This window comes from Ceratotherium simum, chromosome 6 (assembly GCF_057802395.1).
Source record: "Ceratotherium simum simum isolate JZ-2026a chromosome 6, ASM5780239v1, whole genome shotgun sequence".
NCBI classification, from domain to species: domain Eukaryota; kingdom Metazoa; phylum Chordata; class Mammalia; order Perissodactyla; family Rhinocerotidae; genus Ceratotherium; species Ceratotherium simum.
In genome coordinates, this window is record NC_141905.1 from 25,148,852 (window position 1) to 25,170,765 (window position 21,914).

Genomic DNA, 21,914 nt, shown 5'->3' on the forward strand with positions numbered 1-21,914 from the left:
TGGGTCCTTCCTGTATTGCTACATCACTCTGTTGGCTACAGCACTTTTCTGGAATGGTTTTACCAGCAGAAAAAGATTACATGTAAATTGTCATCCTCCATTTTGATTGTTTTTACATAGTTGAGGACTTCCTTTAGCCTGATTGCAAACGTTTATTACCTTAAACACCAACTTTCCAGATCAAAGAATCCCTATGTTTTATCTACTGCTGCAGTTAGTTTCCCTAACTTGTGTGTCCGTTCAGCCCAGAGCCTCATCTCGGTCTGAGGGTGAGACATTCTGGTATTCTGTTTTCGCTCTGCAGAAAATTAAACTTGTTTGTTTCACCCATTTATTAGATTAGGAAACATTTATTTCTTCTGTCAGTCCAAACACAACCTGGTCAGCTAATCTATTTATACCACTTTGAAATAGGACAGGGTAATTTTAGGTTCATACTTCCCTGCAGGGGAAGTTTTTTTAGGGGTAATTTGCATTTGTTTTCTAATTGCAGTTTGCCCCAATCAGGATGTACTACACACACACCTTATTCAAGCACTCCCATCCAATTTTGTAAACAGCAGACTGGAATCATTAGGTATTTCAAACTGCTGGCATTTTCGCTTTTCACTTTTCTGATAGAACTAATTCTTTCTACATAGGCTGCACATGGAATCTACTTCCATGTTCTTATCAGTGTCATGCAGATATTCTCTTTGCTTCTGCATTGGTTACGGGTGTCTTGTACCATTCCCTGCAGTAACATGTGCTGTGTATACATGTATGTTTCTGTATGCATATAGGGGTCCCATTAATGCTCTGTCATGTAATGGAAAATTGGTGTGACAATAGCTTTATTAGACCAATAACACTCATTGTTGACCATCCACAGCAGTTTCCAAAGGGAAACATTGTTAGGAACTTTGCTTTAAGTCAGAAGCCCATGATGGCAGCCCCATTATACAAACCCAGCCCTAAAACCTCGATTTGCTTTGATTTCTGCAACTGGGAGTATGCCAACCTGGGAATTAAGCAGTAGAGCTTTATGATGGCATTATTCAACCAATGTGGGACAGTGGACATCAGGCTCTAGACAAAAATCTTTGGGGAAAGCATTAGACTAGTGGGCCCCCTATAAAATTAACAGCACGGTGTAGCCTTCAAGGTTTTACTCAGAATGTGACCTCACAAATGTATCTTCTTTGTTTGTTTTTGTTCACTGAGCAGTATATTAATTAACCCTGGAAACCATCTTAAGATCCAAGAAGGTACTTTAGGATTTTTCATCGCAAGTGATGCCAAAGAAGTTAAGAGGTAAGAGTTTATTTTCACCTGCCTTTCTTTCTGGCCCAGCCATAGACATCTTGATCCACTGAGCTGGGGCATGCTTCCAATACATGCAGGGCCCTACCCCCAAAACTTCTTAACATGTCCCTGGGCATCAAATGGTGCCAAGTCTTAGGAAAAAGAGATTGTGCTTTCAAATGCTTCCACAGACTCCTCTTCACATAATCAACTCCATGTCTTTGACTTAGAATAATAGCATTTTAGAACTAGGAGGGTCTAGTTTCCTGCACCTTCATTTTCCAAGGGAAGAAAGCTAGTCCCAGAGAGAATCACCGTGATTCTTAATGACCAGAACAATGTAACATGGGACAAGTGGCTCCTTGTCTAGTGCTCTTTACTTAATATTATCCAGGAAAATTTACTTGAGAATTATCAGTTATCTACTTTAAATGCTAAATGGAATCTCAAAGAGTTTGGATTAAGTTCAGATGAAATACTAAACTGGCTATATTTCTATTTGTGGCCTTCTAGGTAAGTGGCTGAAGTTGTCAGGTTCAATTCTTAAGCCTCGGTGGGTACAGCCCAGGATTTCATTGGCCTCAATGTTTTAGGACACTTGGATTAGTATCCTTAACCCTGTTTAAGCAGCCTAGGAAATCATAGAGCTCTTTGCAGAACACCATGGAATATTGTTATATTTGATTCTATCCTATGAACTAGGAAAAATTTACCAGCAGAAAATGTGACTCACATGGTCAGACAGGTAACTCAGTTCAACAATAAAATGTCACATAAAATATTTTAAATAAATTATTAATTGTGAAGGTCTATAATTATCATGTAAGCGGGTTGTTTTCATTTAATGAGTTCCTACTGAAAGCCAGGCCTGTGCTAGGTGTCTATGTTCTTTATTGCTGCTTCTCAAAATAGCCTTGTAAGGTAAGTCTTCTAAAACACTCAGGGCTTTGGTTTCCTCATCTGTAAAATTCAGATAAATGATTTGTCCAAGGCCACGCAGCACCTAAGGAAGTGGCAGAACCCAGACTGGACTAAAACCCACACATTCTACCAAATTTAATAATACTAGCAAATTCTTCCGTAGAGTTTAATGTGTGCCAGCACTGTTCTAAGTACCAGGTACCAGCTCTTGCTGAACTCGTTTAATCCTCTCGACAACCTTAGGAGCGAGGGAGCATTGCTATTCCCATTTTACATGTGAGGGAGCTGAAGCACTGACAGTTAACTAACTTGCCCAAAACCTCACTGCTAGTGAGCAGTGAAGCCAGGATTTAAAACCAGGAGGTCCAGTTCCAGAGCTTATGTTCTTAGTTATTTGCCAAGAAGTGAACCTGATATGCTGAGCACAGAACTACGATATTTGACAACTGATGCTTATTATTTTCTTCCTCTTCATTCCCTCTTGCAAACTAGCCATACCAGTTATAGAAGCTTTTGGGGGAAAAAAAAAATGGGGTGGAGAAGCGAAAAAAAAAAAAATCCTTAAAACGGAGCTATCTAATGACTTAAATTTACTTCTGCAAATTGGGAAAGGATTGCCATTATTCAGGTGTGGGAGAGGAAAACCTCCTTATCCAGTTCATGGATCCTCACTGTTCTTCAGGAGTACCGTGAGAACTGGGTTCCCCTGAGAAAGGAAAGTGAGGGTGAGTGGGACTGAAGCCCCCCTGGTCCTCTGGAAGAGAAGGTTATGCCCATGTCCAGACTGTGAGACACAAAAGCCGAAAGCAGGATCTGAGCACCGCGTCCAGGGGGCTGGGGAGCACAGCGGCACCGCGGATCACGTGTGCCTCCCAGATAGCGAATATAACATGAAACTCCCATTTGTGTAATTCTATTTCCTATTGCATCTCTCACTAATGAATGTCACAGATACCAGGCAGTCCAAAAAACAAATTACCTCCTATATTAGGGAGTGCAATATGTCTCATTTCAGTGCTTTATGGTATTCACAAATACATGCTGACACAATCAGCTACAACACCAGCCTGTAATTTTCCGTGGTGTGTGATGTGTCAGAGCAAACGCTGTCAGTTAGGGGATTTCAAATAGATGAAGACTGCAGAAAACCACAGAAAGGACATTGGAGATTTGAATGAAACTAAACAAGTTTTATAAAAATGGAAAAGTAGATGATGATGATCTAGTATTGAGTTTGCACCCTCTGCTGCTGCAAAAAACACCAAAGAAGTGAATGGATTCAGGCTCATAGCAACTTTCAGATGCGGTGTTTTAGGAAAAGAGGAGTGAAACCATCCAATTCTAATCTTAGGTCACTGTGGGATGAGCATTTGGGCCCTTGTCCTTTACCCCTGGCCACGAAATATTTTCCTTTTTAAATAACCTTGGAACATATTCTGTAATGTAAGAGTTACAAAATGGTGCCTCATTGACTCAACTTGGCTTGCAGACGTGATTCGAGTCACAATTTTAAAAAATAAATTAGTTGCCAAGATGAAGTTGTCATAATCTTTTATATAAAAATCCTTATTACTAGTTTCTCCTGAAAATCTTGCAGATCCAGCATTACTGGGCAGCATTCTCATGCTCATTCACTCATGAAGTGTCTGTAGGTCAGTCAGAATATTTCCAGAATACCCTGTACTAGGTGCCAGGGAAACAGTGGAGAACAACAGAGGGAAGTCCCCGCTCTCGTGGGCTCACATTCTAGGGAGGAGAGGGTTGTAGTTTTGTTTATTCATGGTGCAAAGAATGAATGCAGCTGGGTCAATGATTGAGATTGGGTGTAAGTGAAGGCTGCTCTGAGGGAGGGATACCTGAGCAGAGATGTAGGTGATGGGAGAGAATCCATCATACCAAGAACAGAAGGGAAGGGGAGACATGGTGGGAACAATTTTGTTGTGTTCAGGGAACCAAGGGAAAGAAAGTGTGCCTGGGGAGTGGAGTGGTGGGATGAGGTTAGAGAGAAAGGTAAGGGCGGTTCCCATAGGTCTTTATACAGAGGTTGAGTATGTTGTAAAATGGAGTCATTGATGGTTTTAAGCTAGGGATGATGTGGTCTGATTATTATTAAAAGGTCTTTCCACCTGCATTGTAGAGAATGGGATATAGTGGAGCCGGAGAGGAGGCTGAGAGACTCAGAGACGGCTGCAGAGTTTAGGTGAGAGAGGATAACTCGGGCTAGACTGGTGACTGGAGAGACCACTTCAGCATAGAGAGTCTATGGGACCCACTGATGAACTGGATGTAAGAAATGAGGGAAATAGAGGAATCGAGAATGGAGCCTATGCAATTGGGTGGATGATGGCTCCATCTTACTGAGATGGGGGAAACTGTAGGAGGAGAAAGTTTGTGTGGTAGGAAATTAAGAATTCTATTTTGGTTATATTAAGTCAGAGATATGTACTAAACATACTTATGGAGATGTCATAAAGGCAGTTGGATCTAAGATTCTGGAGTTCTGGGGAAAGGTGAGGGTTGGAGATGTAAGATTGGGTGCTATATCAGTGATGGTCCTGACAAGAAACAGATGACGCACTTAAATGGGAAAAGGGAAGAGAGTTTTATGAAGGGACTGTATAAAGCTGTGGGCAGAGAGTTAAGGAAAGTCAACAAAGGATGGCACAGCACCTCAGAGCTAGCAACAGAGAGGAGCCACTCTCAGCCCTAGATGTGCAGAGTCAAGGGGCAGGAGGGCTGTCAGAACCTGGAGAGAGAGGTTGTGGTGTAAGCTGCCTGGCAGGAGCTGTGTCCTTCAGTAGAGGAATGCTGTCACTACCATTTCATGACTTGACAGGGAGGAACTCATCTCTTCTCACCCTCCAGTCTCCTACTGGCTCCTCTCATTGGCCAAACACAACAGGAAACCAGAGGACAAGGAGACCCCAATGACCAGTCTTACAGGATGTGGATCTGGTCTTATTGATGATGTGTGTGTCAAGATCACCAGCTGAAGGCTGCTTGGGGAAGGGGTGACGTGAGCAGGAGAGGATTTGGAGGGGAGACCAGAGAGGACTGAGGTGGGAGGAGGAGGTATAGAGTAGATCTTGGGGAGTGTGAAAAGGCCCCTGAAATCCATGGCCGTGGATCTCAAGTACGATCAGTCAGCACGGTTGTGTTTCCTTTCCCCAGCGTCACTCAGCTGCTCAGTGCAGGTGTGCAGTAAGGCAGGGCTTTGCCAGATGAGCATGAGAGAGGCAGAGACGGGTGGGGAAGAGACTAGTGCTTGCAGAGAAGTGCCACTTGGCAAAAATCAGCTGGAGCTTAGATACTCCGCCCCCTCCAGCGGGGGGATGTGTCTCTAGGTCACCACAGACCCTCACCCCCACCCCATTTCACTTATTAACTTTACCTGTCTGGCCCCTATGGTTATTTCATTTTCAGAATCTAGTTTTAATTCATGAAGTAATCACACTTTATCTTTTCAACAGTCTATTCAGACTCATCATCATTTCATCACCTCCTTAGGAGAGATGTGTCTAAGACCTTGGGCTCTGGGACTAGACTACGTGGGTTTGAATCCTGGCTCTGCCACTCATACCTGTGTGACCTCAGGCAGGTCACTTAACCTCTCTGTGCTTCAGTTTTATCTGTAAAACAGAGATAATAATCATACCTCCTTCAAAGGATTGTTTGAGGATCAAATTCATTAACACATAAAATGCTTAGAATAGTGCCTGGCCTATAGTCTGTGCTCTATAAATGTTAGCTATTATTATTGTTATCATTATTATTATGTGTAGGAGCATCAAATGGGGGAGAAAATGGCCAAAGGAAGTGGAAGCAAAATTGCTTCCTCCTTTCCTGTCCTTTGCCTTTCAAGGCAGGTCACCATTGATTGGGTTGTTAGCCACATTGCCACTCAGGGCAAACAGTCAGCTACCTTTTCTTTTTTTGCAGCATGGATGAGAAATGGCATTTCCAGAAACAGCGGATGAGCTGCTAGGGTGGAAAGAGTATTGGGCTTGGATTTAGAAGTCCTGGGGCCAGCCAAGTTCTAGCACAGGATGACTGTGGATGATGGGTCATGACAACCTCCTCAGTTTACAGATGAGGACACTGAGCCTCAGAGACTTTGGCTGCGTGATTGCCAAGATCTCTTCCAGATCCCAAAGTCTTACCATTAGTTTCCAGCCAGTGCCAATCACAAATGCAAGTCCTGTGAAAAACATAGAAAGGAACCTAGGAATAAATGGATTAAGAATTGTGTTTATTTCTTTATAGCCCTGGTCAAGGAAAGACTATGTTTATCCCTGGAATTCAGTTTCATGTTGGGAGTGGTGAAGGTGTTAAGCCAGGGATATTGTTAGTCCCCATATCCAGAAGTTTGTTAAGGCTGTTCCTGTGAATTTTATGACAGTACTCCCCAGGAGTGAAAGGACGCAGACCTCCAGTATTGTCCTTCTAGGCCCTGTGCATTTTAAATAGTGTTTGAATGATCTTATTTTGTCTCACCCAGAATATCTTTAACACAGCCAGTGTACTTTGTAACCACCTATTGACACTTACGTTGGAGCAGGGGCTTTTGTTGCTGATTGCTTCCTCTGGTCTCCTTCTACCCACCCCAACCCTGTGATACCCTCTACCCTCCCCACTCCAGTGGTCAGCTGAGCTGTGCTCCATAGGGAGAAGAAAACCTTCATTTATTACATGTTCTCAGGGCTGGAGAGTATGGAAGTTGGTCCTGCCAGTATGGGAGTAAATATGGCTGTGAAATCCCAGAGGGGTTTTGACAGAGGACTCGCTTGATGCATCACTTTTGTTTTATCCTCTCCACCTTCCTCCTTAACCTCTCTCACTTTGACTGAAAAGAAATAGTGCTTTCAGAGTGACAAGACTAGTGTTTTTATTTGACTGAGGAACATCATCCTTGTATCCCCTTTGATGTATTTGACTAGATTGTGAGGGTTTCAGAGAGATATTTAACTTCCTCAGCAAGGGTCCAGGTGTTGCGCATGTGTCCTGATGAGCAGCATTGAATGCTTTTCTCAAAAATGAAAGATGAGTGAGCAGACGCAGTGTGTCACATCGGCAACCTTTCCCCCCGTTCCTTTTCAAATGAAAGTTTATTAAAAGAAGCACTAACTCAAATTGCAGAGTCCTGTGTTTGAAATAAATGGTCTTGCAACAAACATTTCCGTCTGTAAACGTCTAAACCTTTCAGAAGATTAAAGGAAATTAGTGCTGGCGTGTTTCATTAATTTGGCAGCTCAGTGGAGGAAATGTGGTGCTCATTTTATTTGGGTGGATTATGAAACGTGTCAGTTTTTCCATTCTCTTTCTACAGGGCATTTTTTTACTGCAAGGCCTGTCATGATGACATCACAGATCCCAAAAGAATAAAAAAATGCGGCTGCAAACGGCGTAAGTAGTGTCTCTTTCCCCCTCCCCGCCCTCTCTCCTTCCTTTTCCCCAAATTCGTTTCCCTTCTCCTTTTCCTATTAAAGAAACACTAAACATCAAGAGGTTTCTTGAATATGTTTATGTTTCACCCAACAGTTTAAAGAGACATGAAATAAATACCTGTCCTCGCTTTATTAAAGCAGAGGACAAGAAATCAGCACCATCAGCACCTAGGAGTGAGGCTAGTTCTGATCCCCATTCTTGACTCTAAAGAGATGCCTGAGTAGATGTGTCCAGTCGAACAAAGGAAGTCCAGTGGGTGAAAAGGAGGACAGCTATGGATGTGGAGGAGGGAATATTTCTGTATAGTGATCTCCAGTGGATGGGGGACCACCAAGTGTAAAGATGGCCATACTAGGGGTGAGAGGGAAACTGAGTCTGAGGACTTGATCTCCCAAATGGGAGCTGACTTTCTTTCCATTTGGGGTTGCTGCACGTTTTGGTACCAAAGATGGGAGTTTTCAGTTGTGACACCCCCCAGACTAGTCTGAGAAAAGAACTTGGCCATCACCAATGGGCATTCCATTGCCCCAGTGACCAACCTCAAACACCATTGCTCTTTGGGGTGGACTAGATTGGGCTCAGCACCTTCTGGCATATCCTGTCTCAAATCCTTTCCAAAGCAGCTTGCCAATGGGGCCTCTTGAGAAAGATATGGTCAGTCAGGAATGTTGGATCATGAGCCCCTGAGAAACTAGGGCTTAAAGTGGGCTTTGCCTTGAGAAGCCCATGCTTTTTGCAGTAATTATGTTGCACTGCCTAATAGAAATTGTTCGCAGCACTTAAGAAAACAATATTAATGAGGCCTGCCTTCCTATGGTGATGGTGTGTTTTCAAAGCTCCTTAGGATCATTATTTTCTTTGATCCTCACCGTAACCCTGTGTAATTGTCAGGGGTGCTATTAATTCCATTTTACAAAAACAGGACACTAAGGTTCTAAGTTTAGTGAGAGGATGAGATTCCTGAGAGTCACACAGACCCAACAGGCAGGGGTTCAGGCTCAAGGATGCTGTGCTTTCAATGGCCTCATCTTTTTTTGCAGGAGAGAAGGGCAAGGTGGGTGACCTTGGATCTGATTAGTAAGAACACAGTTATGAAAGGTCATCCTGTAAAATACTTTTTCACAAGCAGAAACCAGACAGAAGAACACCATTCCTGAGATAGGCCAACGGAAGCAAGGGCTCTTTTCACTGCACGTCGAAAGGGGGGCACAGTAAATGCACAGCCAGTAAGATACAAGTATCGCTCTGCTGGAGCACGGAGAACAGTCTCCTAGGCAAACACCCATGGGGAGCATTCTTGGTCTCTAGCAGTTCCTGGAGAAATTCTCTCCGGCTAGGTCCCAAGTTCGGGGCAGCTTAGGCCCATGGTTTTTCTCTCCTTTTCTCCACTGACTTAATGCACACAGCCCCATCACCCCCCCAGTTCTGACACCATCAATAAGATGAGTATTTATTGGTATCTCAGAACAAGAGCCTTGAACTTCTTGGGGCCTAAGAGTTCCCCGATTCTGACAACCTACCAGGAAGAGTGTCTAAGGGCATGTAAGGTGCAGAACAAACCCACTCCCTACCAATCCCCCCAACTCCATGACACAAAGGACCCTTCTCACCAGGCAGTGTCCCCCAGCCATGCTCAGCTAGCTGTGAACACAGAAGTACAGCTCAGCTGACCAGGTATCTCCTGGATCATTTCCATCAGAAGGAACACTACATCCCCAGGTGGAAGTAGGCGAGAGAGTAACAAATGCAAGAGGGTGAACTCCTTTGTAAAGAAACTCTTGTAGTGGAGGGGGTTGGGAAACCCAGGAGAGTGTTGAGGCCAGTAACCCATGACAGGATGTTTGCCAGAGAACTTAGTCCCCTGGGGGTGTCAATGACATTCACTTATTGATTAGTCATTCACGTATTTTTGAGTACCTTCTTTGTGCAAGGCTCTATTCTTGGTACGGAGGAGGGAGTGTTCCTGCCCTCCTGAAGCCTTCCCGCTAGTTAATGGAGACAAACAGTGCTCATAGAAACGATTAAATACATTCAGATAGAGACAGGTGCTATGAAGAGAGAGGAGACTGCCTGAGGGTGTGAGGAACCTTGTAGGGATGCTGCTTTAGCTGAAAGGTCTGGAGGGCCTCCCTTGGCAGGTGACACTGAAGCTGAGAGCCAATCTGGGTAGGCAGAAGAGCAAGGGCAGAGGCCAAGAGGCGGGAATAAGTTTGTAGTGTTTGAGGGAAGGTAGGAAGGCCAGTGGGGCTGGTGGGATTGGGGAGAGTGTGGTATGAGATGAGACCAGAGAGGAAGGCAGGGGCTATGGTAAGAAACTTGGGTTTTAGTCCTATAATAAATATACCCATTGGAAGATTTTAAGCAAGGAAATTACATCATCAATTCCCAGTTTAAAGGATCTTCCTGGTGACTGGATAGAGAACAGACTCTAGGGAGGCGAGAGTGGAAGTGGAAGGATAAAGAGAGAGCATCTTGACTGTCTCTCTGATACCGGAATGTTCCTCGCAGGGCACTATAGTGGAACCCAGCAGACAGTTTATTAAGTCCCTAGAAATGAGGATTTGGCCTCTAGGATAGTTTTCCATCTTGGTTCCAGGCAAGCAAACAGCAGCTGACTTGAACTTCATGCTGGAGAGAAAGGCACATAATTGTTTGAAATAATTTTATTCTCTTCATTTCCCTTAAAGTTGGTTCAGCTAATGAAGTGTATGATTTCCCATCATGCTTGGCACAGATGCTGCAAAAGGACCGCCTCTCCAAAGCCAAGCCAGTGTGCAAGGGTCCCGCTCCCTTTACTATACACCCCACTCCCCACTTGGACTCCTCATCTCATAGACACCTTCAGCTGTGAGGTCAATATTTGATAACAATCAGAATTGTGCAAATATTGTTCTTCCTAATTAAAAGGCCATAGCAGCCTGTGTTACAGAGGGCAGGATGCAGATGTGTAGGTGTAAGTGGTGGTTAGAATAAAGTGAGTTATTAAGCATGAACCTCCCCATGCCTACCAGGCAAGTGAGGAAATTGGGGAAGATAGGTTTTGGTTGCAAGGCAACTTTCATTAAAAGGAGCTATAATTGTGAATAATGCATTGGGGGGAGAGGTTCCCATGCTTTGGATTGCGCATTGCCTGGTGCCTAGAGTTGGAGAGGGCAGCTGACCCACATAGTCATCTGTCCAAACCTGTTGAGCCAGGCATTAATAATTCACCCTGGAATGATACATCTCCATAAGGGCAGAGCTGGTGACAGTCACTGGTCTTTATCCACAGCTTCCTAACCCTCCTCTCCCAACCCAGCTCTTCTCCTTCCAGCCCCTCCCCCACTTCACCCTTTGCTTTCATTCAGTAACCTTAAATGTTTTCGTTGTCATACTGTCTGGAGAACTACCAAATGTGGATGTTCCATTTCTGGAAATTCTGTGGTGGTATAGTTTAACTTGTGTATTTCTTTCCATTTCTTCATAGCTCTCCATCAAGGAAGAGAGTCAAATTCAGCTGTCTGGCCCAGGAGCAAGCTCTCAGAGTCTACTATTTACTCATTTTCTTTCTCTGTGTAACAAAGCTGGTCTAATGATTTACATTTTCTCCCCCAGCCGCTACAAGTTTGCCAAAGGATGGACCGCTAGGGGACAAGTCATGTCTAAATTGATGTGTTTGAAGGAATTTTCTTTAACTTCTAATCATTGACATATTTTTGATTTATTTTTTTCCCTTTGCTGCCTTGGAATACGACCCCTACTCTATTTTAACTGCACACTGGTAGTGATATATTGTGAGTAAAACGGGTTCCCAGAAGCCCAGAGTCCAGTTCCCCTGTCTTTCTCTAGAAGAGATACTTCTTTTATTTTCTGTACAGTTTCGGTTCCTTTTTTCTTTGGTATTTATGTTGCATGTAGCAGTGACATCATGCCCCAGCTCCCTCATCCAGCACCCTCTGCAGAGTAGCCTGGAGCTGGAGAACCCTGAAAGCAGGGAACCCCCTCCGTTCATCCACCCACCCCCAGCCTCTTGCCAGCTTCTGGCGCTGTCTTATTTTTCCATTCGAAAATAAGACCTTGACAACAGTATTCCTCTTGCCGGCCTCGTCTCAGTGACCTTTAGAGGGCACTGAGTAGGCTGAGGTAATTACCACTTTAGCTCCAGATGCCTCGTCAAGTGGGGTCATTGCCATGCTTGCCTTTGATGAATTATACTTGGTCTCCTCTGCTATTGAGCTTGAATTCCTATCCCGAAGGAAACACATATGCTATATATATATTCCTGTGTTGTGATATATATATGATATGTACCAATACTTTATATGTAAAAGTGTACATTTTTATATATAAGCCTAGAGATATTTTATAGAGAGTGATGTATTTATTACAATATGTGTGCCTCTCTATACAAGAAAGTGCTTGCTAGAGAATGAATTGGCCACCCGACTTTGGGACTGTTTAGTATTTAAACCACCTTACTGGAGACAAGTATTTCCACAGTGGTAATTATTTCCTACAGTCTATGAAGTTCCCTTGCTTTAAAATTAAAGTTTCTCTCTCAATCAATTCTCAATAGGACATACTTAGTTCCTCTGTGGGGGTCAGGAATATAGGCATCTTGGAAGATCCATTTACTTGTTTAAGGTGGGAAAGATGGCTCAAGGAGAATGTTCCATTTCTTTAGTGAGCTATGGAGAAGTCTGAACAAGTAAATGTAAGTCTCTGAGCCCCCAATTTACTCAAGGAGTAGGACCCCTCTCATCCAACAAGATGTGGCAATTTTAGGGCCAGTATTTTTGTGTGTGACTTAGAGCAATGCTGCTTTCAGTGGCACCAGCAACGAGCATCAGGTCTTTGCTCCTGTACACGAGACTCCACTGAAAACGAGAAGCAACCTGCAGACCAGTTCAGCCCAACGACCCTCATTTTGGAGGATATGTCCCAGCACTCAGTCCTCTCATGTTGCTTCGCAGCAGAAGAGGCAAGTTGGTCATCTGCTTTTGGCTAGTCGTCAGAGTTTGCAGGTATAGAACGCTCCGTGTACAAACAAAACAAAACAAGGACCTTCTTCAGTGTGATGCACAATTCTGCCAAAAGTGACTCCGTGGCTCCCTTTATCTGCTGAACACCTTTAAGGGTGGCACGAGGGCATGAGCCATTTTCATACCTGCAGAGCTGCCTTCTGTGTCCAATGATCCTTCAGAATCGGAGAAAACATGATGTCAATCAACAAACAACTCTAGTGCCGAATTCTTCTGCCCACCCTAGCTACAGTATGGTTTGGGGGCAGGATGAACTAGCTCTGTGTGCTCTTGCTGCTGACATTAACTAGCTTTTTCCTCCCTTCTTTCTGTTCTTGGAAGACCACTTGGAAGATCTTTCTTCTCCCTCCAGAAGCAAATAGGAGGAATTTTGCAAAGTGAAGACATCGTTCCTCATTTATAGGACTTGAAAGAATGCTCTCTGATTCCCAGTGTCACATCAGACAAATGCCTCAGCTTTACATCCCACTGGACTTTTCTCCCATGGATATTTTTACTTATCATTTACATTGCTGCCGGGCATGTAAAGAGCAGCTCTAGGGTTCAGGCTTGGAAAGAATCGGTCCTTCATTGGACTGATTTTAAACGTGAGGTTGTGATCTGAAAAGTGTCTGTGAACTGAATGGTAGGGTTTTTTTTCTTCCACACCAGTCTTCCCCTAAATTGCTCCATTTGAAATGTAAAATGTTTCCCCAGCTGTTGGGAGACTCCACCTGAGCCTCTCCATCCAGCGCCACTTTTCCTGCCCCTTCCAGCCCACCCTGGAAATTAAGATTCTGCAATTGGAAATTGGCTGACAATTTGGTTGCTGATGCAGGAGGCAGATGGTGCTGAGAACAGGATGGGATCCAACTCTCTCTTCCATTCCAGACTTGGCTCGGAAGGGCTAACCAGCAGAGAACCTGAGTTTGACAGCTGATTGTCAGTTTGACGCAAGGAAAGAGCAGTAACTAAGCCTCATCGACAGCAGCCATTTCTCCACAGGTTTCCTTTCTCGTGATCATGACCTTTGAAAATATAGGAAAAGTTGTCCAAGAGTACATCTGTGAAATCTTCCAGTTTTAAACACTTAAAAGTAAACAGGTAGCTTTGACGATGTCCACTAGGGAAATACTTTTATTTTTGTCTCTAGAAATAGCACTAGGAAGTCATAATGGAAATAGTGGATGAATATCCACTTCATTGTGGTGAAGGAAAGCACATAAAAGCTTTTTCTCAAATTGTAAAACTGCTAGGACAGAGTTCTTTGGAGGAAGGTGAGACCCAGGGTCTAATTCTCGGCAACCACATAACCTCTTTGAATATGTGGCACTGGTCCAAGAACAAGAACCTTATGATGTGGGCCAAAGAAAAACTAAGTCCCCAGAGGCTTATATTTCTGCTTTCCTAGAGTTAAACCGGCCTATGGGGGCAATTAATTGAGCATAACCTTCCAAGAGCCCTAAGAGGGAATGACAATTAGCTGCAGTATTCACACCTACCAGAGACAGGCTGTCTGTTGGCTGTGGTTGCAGAGCCAATGTGCTCGCCCGTGTTGAACACTCTAGCACCATCTCCTTGAACCAATCACCCCTTCGTCCCTTTGCCCCCTAAACATCTGCTGTAGATTGCAAGAAGCCATTGAATTGAAATGACACTGCACACATTTCAATTCTTAGAGACGCATAGGGTCCTCTTTCTGCTTCCTTTCAGAGAAAGGCCCGCTGGTTCAGGTAGTCTGTTAACTAGTTGCTCTTCCGCACAGATCCACTAGATGTCCTCAGAGATCTACTTTGTATTACCATTGAAATCCTGGGGAAAACTCCCTTTTCTGAGGATTGGGATCTGGGAAGAGAACATTGGGTGACTATGTAAAAAAGAAGATCAGCAAACACCGAAGGAGAGAGTGCACTTTACGTGGCCAGGGAGTAGATATATGAAACTTACTTCTGTTTTAAATAAATACTGAAACTTGCAAAGTTACTCTTTGAAACCTAACCTTGAGAGTTTTAAGTGGCACTCTGATATCTGAAGTTAACCTTCTAACCTACATCAGCTCTAGAAAAGGAAACAACCACCGAGAACTGGAAATAAAATACCGGTGGTTCTGAATATTCATGATTCACTAAAGCAAAACCAAAGGGTCCGGATGCCAGAGAGAGAGAATTGAGGGAGACGGGGGGTGGTATTTTCCAAATTAGGTGGTCCACGACTTAATTTTGATATGATTTTATTTTACCACTTGAGAGTATAATTTTACACACAGAGTGTACACGTCTTCTGGGACAGCTACCATTGGGGAGGAAAATCCTCATCCGTTTTTAGTTAAAGAGCTTGTTCGTGACTCACATCACAGCCCAGAGGAAGGCTCTTCCTGGCTGGGACACAGGTCCTTGGAGCCTGACGGATCACTCCACCAGATGGGAGGTCAGAATGGGCCTTACCTTTTAAGGAAGTCGACCTGGAAGTATATAGGTGAAGACACCTGACAGGGGGCCAATGAAAATGGACTATCCCAGAAGTAGAGCAAAAGAGCCACCCTCCCGGTCAGTGGCACCTTGGTCTAGACATTGTAATTCACGAAGGTTTGTCAACGTGTGGGGCTCAATCATTTTTAACTGTTTCTGTCTTGTCTTTGAGCCTCTCATTGATCATTCTTGCTGATTTTTTGTGTGGTGGTGCTTGTTTGTCTTCTGAGATTTCTATTTTGTATTTGATGTGAGTGTAAACACGATGACTGGGAAGGAATGACGAGTAATAGCATGTTTTCCTTTTTATGCACATGCTGCTTTGGAATGTGACTGCTTATAATTAACATTTAATCTTCTTACAGCAAATGGTTTTTTGCTGCTTCGATTACCAGTTTCAGCCTGTTCCTGCATGCTAACAATATGAAATTTTAGAACAGTGCATGGTCTCCAGAACAGGCAACAATAACAGTTGCAAACAGTCCCTGAGAGGCACTGGTTTGAAGTGTATTTCCTCCCGAACCCTTATCAAGTAAGAGGTTTAAATCACCCACTATGATGGGCTTACCTCTGACAAAATCGTTTCAGTAGTTATTCCACCCCATCCTACCTCCCCTTGTCCTTAAAAATGGTGTATATATATATATAAGAACTTTCTTTCCCTATAAATGTGTCAGATTCTATTATTGTATATGTACCCAAAATGGCAGTATGGAAATGAAAACCAGGGACTGTTGCTAATGAGAAGCATAGCATTTCAGAGTTTGATGGGCTTCTCTTCTACTACAGCATTTGATTAAAATTTTTTTTCAAAACAATTTATCTACAGTGAAACAAAAAATCATCTTAATTTCCCTCCTCTGTGTAAATAACAAATCAATATTTCCAGTCAAAGAACTAAGAAAGAAAAAACAAGCGAGTCGTCTCCAAGTTGTGCACCAGATCTGGATGCATTTAAAATAACTTTATTTTCATGTCTTCAACTGAAGACTTTTTTTTCTTTCTTGACTTCAACAACTGCTGTTTGGGGTGTATGGGCATTCACACCATGCCTTCTAAATTCTTCTGATTCAAATGCTATAGTGGAACTTTTTTTTTTTCTTTCTTTTGATAAAAGCTGAGCTCAGGAATGATGTACCACGTGTTGAACAGGGCTGGGGGTGCATGATGATGATCTGAACAACTGACTAGCTAGGATGCTAAAAGAACATGTCACTAAAAACGTGAGCCAAGTTTACAGGAATGGAGTTGCTGCTGAAGAGATCTCTCATTCATCTCCCCCAGTGCCTGTTCTTCACAATCATAACGTTACTCCTGCTTGACAAATATACTGTATGGCAAGTCATAAAGGTCTTAGAACAGGACTTGACCCATTTGAGAGATTTAAACCCCTCTTCCTGGTGACTGTAACATTCAAAGAGGGCAAAACCACAAGCCATATTTTAAAGTAGAAGTGCCACCATTCTCCACAAAGAAAAAGAAAGAGGGGGAAAAAATGACTTTCAAAATGGAAGATGTGGGTGCAGGGAATAACACCTCTCCTGTTCAGGTTGCTGTTTGACTGTGATGCTTGGAATAAATACGAATTCTTCTCCCATTTGGTGAGAGAACCAAGCCAGTTCACGCTAAGTGAAAGCAAACATATTTGCTTGTTGTAGCATCAAATGAGGTACGAAAATCTTCTCGTTGTACTGAAATATAAATTGGCCTGAAGGGTAATGGTGAATGGACTTGAGAACTACTACTGATGTCCCGCAACTTTTGTAGGTTAGCACCTGCATTGGATCCCCAGGCAGTGCAGAACCTATGATACTAGCTTTAGAACTATCAATACTGCATGCAAATCTCAATAAGATAGTTTACATGGAATCTGTTCTCTTATTTCATGTTTTGTAATTTTTAATATATTTTAACCAATATTTTCTGTATAAGAAAAAATTATGATTAACCAGTAGCCCGATTGCTTTCTGACTTTTAGGTGGGTGGGAAGAGAAGAACAGATGCGATTTTCAGATTCTTTCAGCTTTAAGCAGAAAATACACCCATGAGTAGCTAAATGCATTCCAGTAGACCAACATCTCTTATGCTTTTGGTGATTTCTTGTTTGTGAACTGCCTTTAATGTCAAATATGCAGCGTTAGCCTTGAGTCGCTGCATTTCTTATATGGACAGATTTGGATATTTGTTCTGTCAAGAGTAAATTTAAATTCCTGTAGGCATCATGTAAACTCACTCTGGGGAAGTTCAGCAGAGGCATCCTCAGATTCTATATTAACACGTAATCGTTTTACATCTAATTTGATGAAAGCTTGTCCCAGCTCTGCCTAATGCCCAGAAATGGATGGAAATTAGAAAGCCTACATATTAGATATTTTTGCATCTTGCAAAAACCATTTATTGTACCAAATAAGCAATTAATGGATTGGCTGTGTGTATATTTTGTCCTCCTGTATTAATTGTGCCAGGGGAAAAATGTTGGTTATATTTTTGCTGTCTATAATGTGCTCTTCTTCTCATCCAAGAACCCGGTTGTAATCAGCCATGCCCTTTTCCTGTGGTCTCCCAGTTTAGCTAAGGGAGAAAAATAATATGCAACAGCCTTGGGAGACTAGAAAGGCAATTTATATTTTCACTGCTTTTTTTGATGTACAACCAAACTATTCCCAACAGTCACTCTGCATTTTTTTCTGGGTCAAGACTGTTAACGTGAACTAAGACCTGTGTTAAATCCCTTCAGCTCCCTTCCAGCTGCCTCGCTGTGTGTGACCTTGCCATTAACTACCGCTCTTCCTCTCCTCTCATCCAACCACATGGTTATAGCCAAGATGTCCATCTACAAGACAATGAGACGGGCATGTTGTTTTGATTGCGGACGTTCTGAGCGTGACTGCTCGTGCATGTCAGGCCGTGTGCGTGGTAACGTGGACACCCTTGAGAGAGCCTTCCCACTTTCTTCTGTCTCTGTTCATGATTGCTCCACCAGTTTCCGTGCCTGTAAGTTTAACCCCAACACACGCAGTTCCATGTCTGTGCTGTTTGTGGTATCATCCCCGTCTTGTGTCGTGCCCTGTGGTTCTGTGAGTCCGTCGGGTTGTTGTTTTCTTCCCCATGTGACCTCGTGTGTGGTGATGTGTTTCCCCAGCTGCCTGTGTCACTGTGTATGTGCTGGGGAAGGCCTCCTTTCCCATTCTGTTAACTCGTGCTTCTTGTAATAGCGTGCAGGACTGTGATAGTACAGTCTGGTGATAGTCTCCCTCTCTCCTTTAAGTAAATATAAATGGAAATTAACGTGGCAGTAAATCAAAACTATATTAATAGAGAGATGTGTGGAAACGTATATCTTAATATTTGGGGAAAGGGTAGACATTGGATTAAGTCGAAGGGAGGAAGGAAAAGGGTGTAGAGACATCGAGCCAACTCTAACATTAAGTTGCTTTCAGTGAGCTTAGATGGTTTCCAAAATACAACAGGGTTTAGATGCAGATGGATATTTTTTTAGTGTGTCTCCCTCAGCTGTGTCTCATTCCTCCAGTGCCAGATTGTGTCCTATGTTCTGAAAAAGTCTTCTAAATCTGCCGACCTATATAGACTGGTGGATTCTAGAGCTTCCCCTCAGAAAGATGACTAATTCAAAGGATCATTCCATTAATATCTTTTATTTTTCCAAAAAGAGAGCCCCCTGTTTAACTAAGATATCGTGTAGCAATTGTAGCAAAATAACAACAAAAACCGTAAACTATGAACTTCCATGATCCCCCTGAGTCCGTTGCACGGATCTTTGAGGTCAGTCTTCTTTATCGCCCACAAGCTCAGAGATGTTCAAGAACCTGTCAAGGCCTTGCAGCTGGTGGCTGGCAAAGCTGAGATCCACCAGATTCCTGAGACCTCGCTCGTCCTTGCTTCAGCACGGACTTATTGACATAGTTCACAGGTGACGTTACTGAAAGTTCCAGCTTGTACACTGAGACGCTGGGACATGGGTCCTCGCCTAAGAGCAGAAGAGGTTGTGGTTCGCGGGAGGACTTGGGATGCCTTAAAGTGTGGCTGTAAGCTTATTTTCACATTTTTGGTAGCGTGGGAGATAGAAGACAGTTCTTCCTCTGTGCTTCATCGTTTCCTCTTGAAGCACCCAACGCGTGTCTTGGTGACCATATTGACACCCATTCTCTCCTAAGTGCCCAGAGCTAGTTGGACTAAACTTTCACCAGCAGGGGTTAATTCACGCTGGCAACAGGATGGAGAAGAACAGTTAACTCTTGAGCATTTACTCCCATGAAATACTTGCTCGACTCGCCTGCGCCCGTACTGAAGGTGGTCCCCACATGGTGTGCTTGTTTGGTGGTGATCCATAGAGGCTTCTAGGGCTGAAGGAGCCCTAACTTCACCGTGTGCAGTGGAGTGTTGTGCCATGCCAGATACCGGGGTTTGTACCTGCATTTCAGGTCTGAGGCATGATCTGTGCCTTGAGCTGTCTTAGAGGCATTTGGAAAAGTTCGAACTAGAACCCGAGATTCGTCCTCTGATTCATGATTTAGTGCCCCTCCAGACGGTGCCCAGGGACAGATTCGTTTATAAAAGTGATACCGAATGGAGGTTGTATTGAGAGGGGTTTTGGACTGTCCCAACCACATTGGCCTAAAAAGAAACTTTTTAGGAAGGAAGTTTCCTTTTACATCTTTCTTACAGATGCTACAGCATGAATCCTTACCCTTTTATCCTCATCACAAGAGTTCTCTCTAGTTCACATGACACTACCAAGGTGGATGAGGTCACAACCACACAAAAAATTTGTCCACAGTGTGTGGCAAGGCACCAGGTTCAAAGATAGGAACTGGGGAGGAAGGGCAAAGGGGTGAGCTCTGGTGGCACGGTTCGGCCGCATCTCTTTGATTCATTGTGGCAAATGTAACCACCAGCCGCCTGGGTTACCCTTCTGCCTAAGGCACATCTTCTGTTTTCAGATAGCCACTAGGCTCTAAAACCTTGGCCAGAGATTCAGTGGAGAAAAGAAAGGAGCCACTCAGGCTCTAAATGAGGGCCTTGTGGTCATGTCTTGGCACTGGCCACCCATACCAATCACAGAAAAATCTGTGTCCCCCGCGGGAGGCCCATGATACCCAGTGTGTGTAATTTCCATTTTATCCAGGAAAAACCATAATTGGAGGGATTTCTCAGCTCTGCAATTTAATCCAAGCATTGATGGAGGCCGGGAGAAGAAAAACTTCGGGTGGGATTGTCCCATCCTCTCAGAAACATCCTGTGCATGAGATTGTTCTCCTTCCTACCCCTCCGAAATCAGCCACACCGTGGAAAACATGGGGCTTTGGGCTGTATGTTGAAGCCTTAACTGGTTCTGACAGCTCGGGGCGGGGGTTGCCTCCTCTGTTTCATCAGTCTCCCTGCCGTCATCACTCCATCAAACAAAAGCAGATTTCATCCATCCCTGGGTTAGACCACTCACCTTTGACCATTAATAATAAGTTAGAAAAATCCATTCCAATTTGAGCCCCTTCATGTGCCCACATAAGCCCTTCTTCTCCAATTAAAAAATGTCTATCTTTCTGCAGAATTCCACTGGCAGAGCTCCAAGAGCAATCTCTGGGCTTCCCTGGCTGGTGGTGGGGTTGGGTGGTGCCCATTTGACAGAGCTGGTTGACTCAAAGAGCAGTGGTGAGAGTGGGCTTTTCATTAAATATGAGCAGATGTGAAATGTAGAGGGTTTGTCAATTAGAAATGGCAGGAGAAGGGCCCTTGAATCAAAGTGAGGTCAGATGGGCGGATCAGATTACTTCTCATACATTCTTTAGTTGTTCTGAAAATCATGTTGAATTAGTGTCAGCAGAGCCATGATGGGTTTTGCCCTTTGTCTTTTCTGCGAGGGCTGTATTGTTTCCCAAGACACTCATTAAAGGTCATTATATTATTACGGAGCTTGCTTTGGTCGCAGTTTCACAGTTGAGCCAGTGTGCTTTGGAGACGGCCTAATTCATTTCTCTCTTGCCTTTCGTCTCCCTCCTTGCTATTTTTTTTCTCATAAGGGGAAAGATTTCCGTTTTCAAGGGACGTTAAATGGAAACACAAAGTCCCATTATGTGTTTTCTGAAGTGAAAAGAGAAGTAGCCAATTCCCAGAAGAGTGGTAATATATTAAAAGTGTTCACACAGTTTTAGAAGTCTGCCATCCAACAGGAGGGCCTGCCTGCTCCACACAACTCTCCTTGGAGGTGTGGCCCCTCACCGTGCGTTGGTGGTTGTGAAGTCACGTGCTGTTCTAACAGTTGTCTCCTGTTGAACTCAGGAGATGTAAGGCCAGACTGTGCTGACAAAAAGATCTGCAGAGAAGAAGGACTCATTTACAAAACAAGACTTAGAGAACAGTGTCAGAAAAGTAAAGCAAAGAATGACCAGTAAGGATGCATCACAAGACGATTCTATGTTTGGCAAGACTGAATTGTTCATTATGGTAGGCTAGAATCAGTGTACGTAGCATCATTTTCGGATCATCCCAATTTTGTTTCCATTCCATATGGTCCTGGGCAGGAGTACCAGCTCTCTTAAAAGACACCAGGATGGTATGGGCCCTAGACTTTTCACAGGTAGCTGTGTTCTAGTACTATCACATATCAGAAATGTATGTCTAGGCTGTTGTAAATAATGCTGCAGTGAACATAGGGGTCCATAGATCTCTTCGAATTTGCGTTTTTGTTTTCTTCAGATAAATACCCAGAGGTGGAATTGTTGGATCGTATAGTAGTTCTACTTTTAATTTTTTCAGGAACCTCCATACTGTTTTCTAT

At 43.6% G+C, this 21,914-nt stretch overlaps 1 protein-coding gene across 2 annotated transcripts in view; it reads left to right on the forward strand.

The window, feature by feature from the left end:
• The window catches only part of KCNMA1 (potassium calcium-activated channel subfamily M alpha 1), a 711,162-nt gene that overhangs the window by 578,096 nt on the left and 111,152 nt on the right, over positions 1 to 21,914 (forward strand). The window contains exons 17-19 of one of the 2 annotated variants that reach the window (XM_004426905.3): positions 1,207 to 1,293; positions 7,532 to 7,608; positions 17,939 to 18,112. In XM_004426905.3, the coding sequence (XP_004426962.1) occupies positions 1,207 to 1,293; positions 7,532 to 7,608; positions 17,939 to 18,112 (338 nt within the window). The remainder of the gene's footprint in view (positions 1 to 1,206; positions 1,294 to 7,531; positions 7,609 to 17,938; positions 18,113 to 21,914) is intronic. The other variant, XM_087431991.1, reaches the window with a different exon arrangement.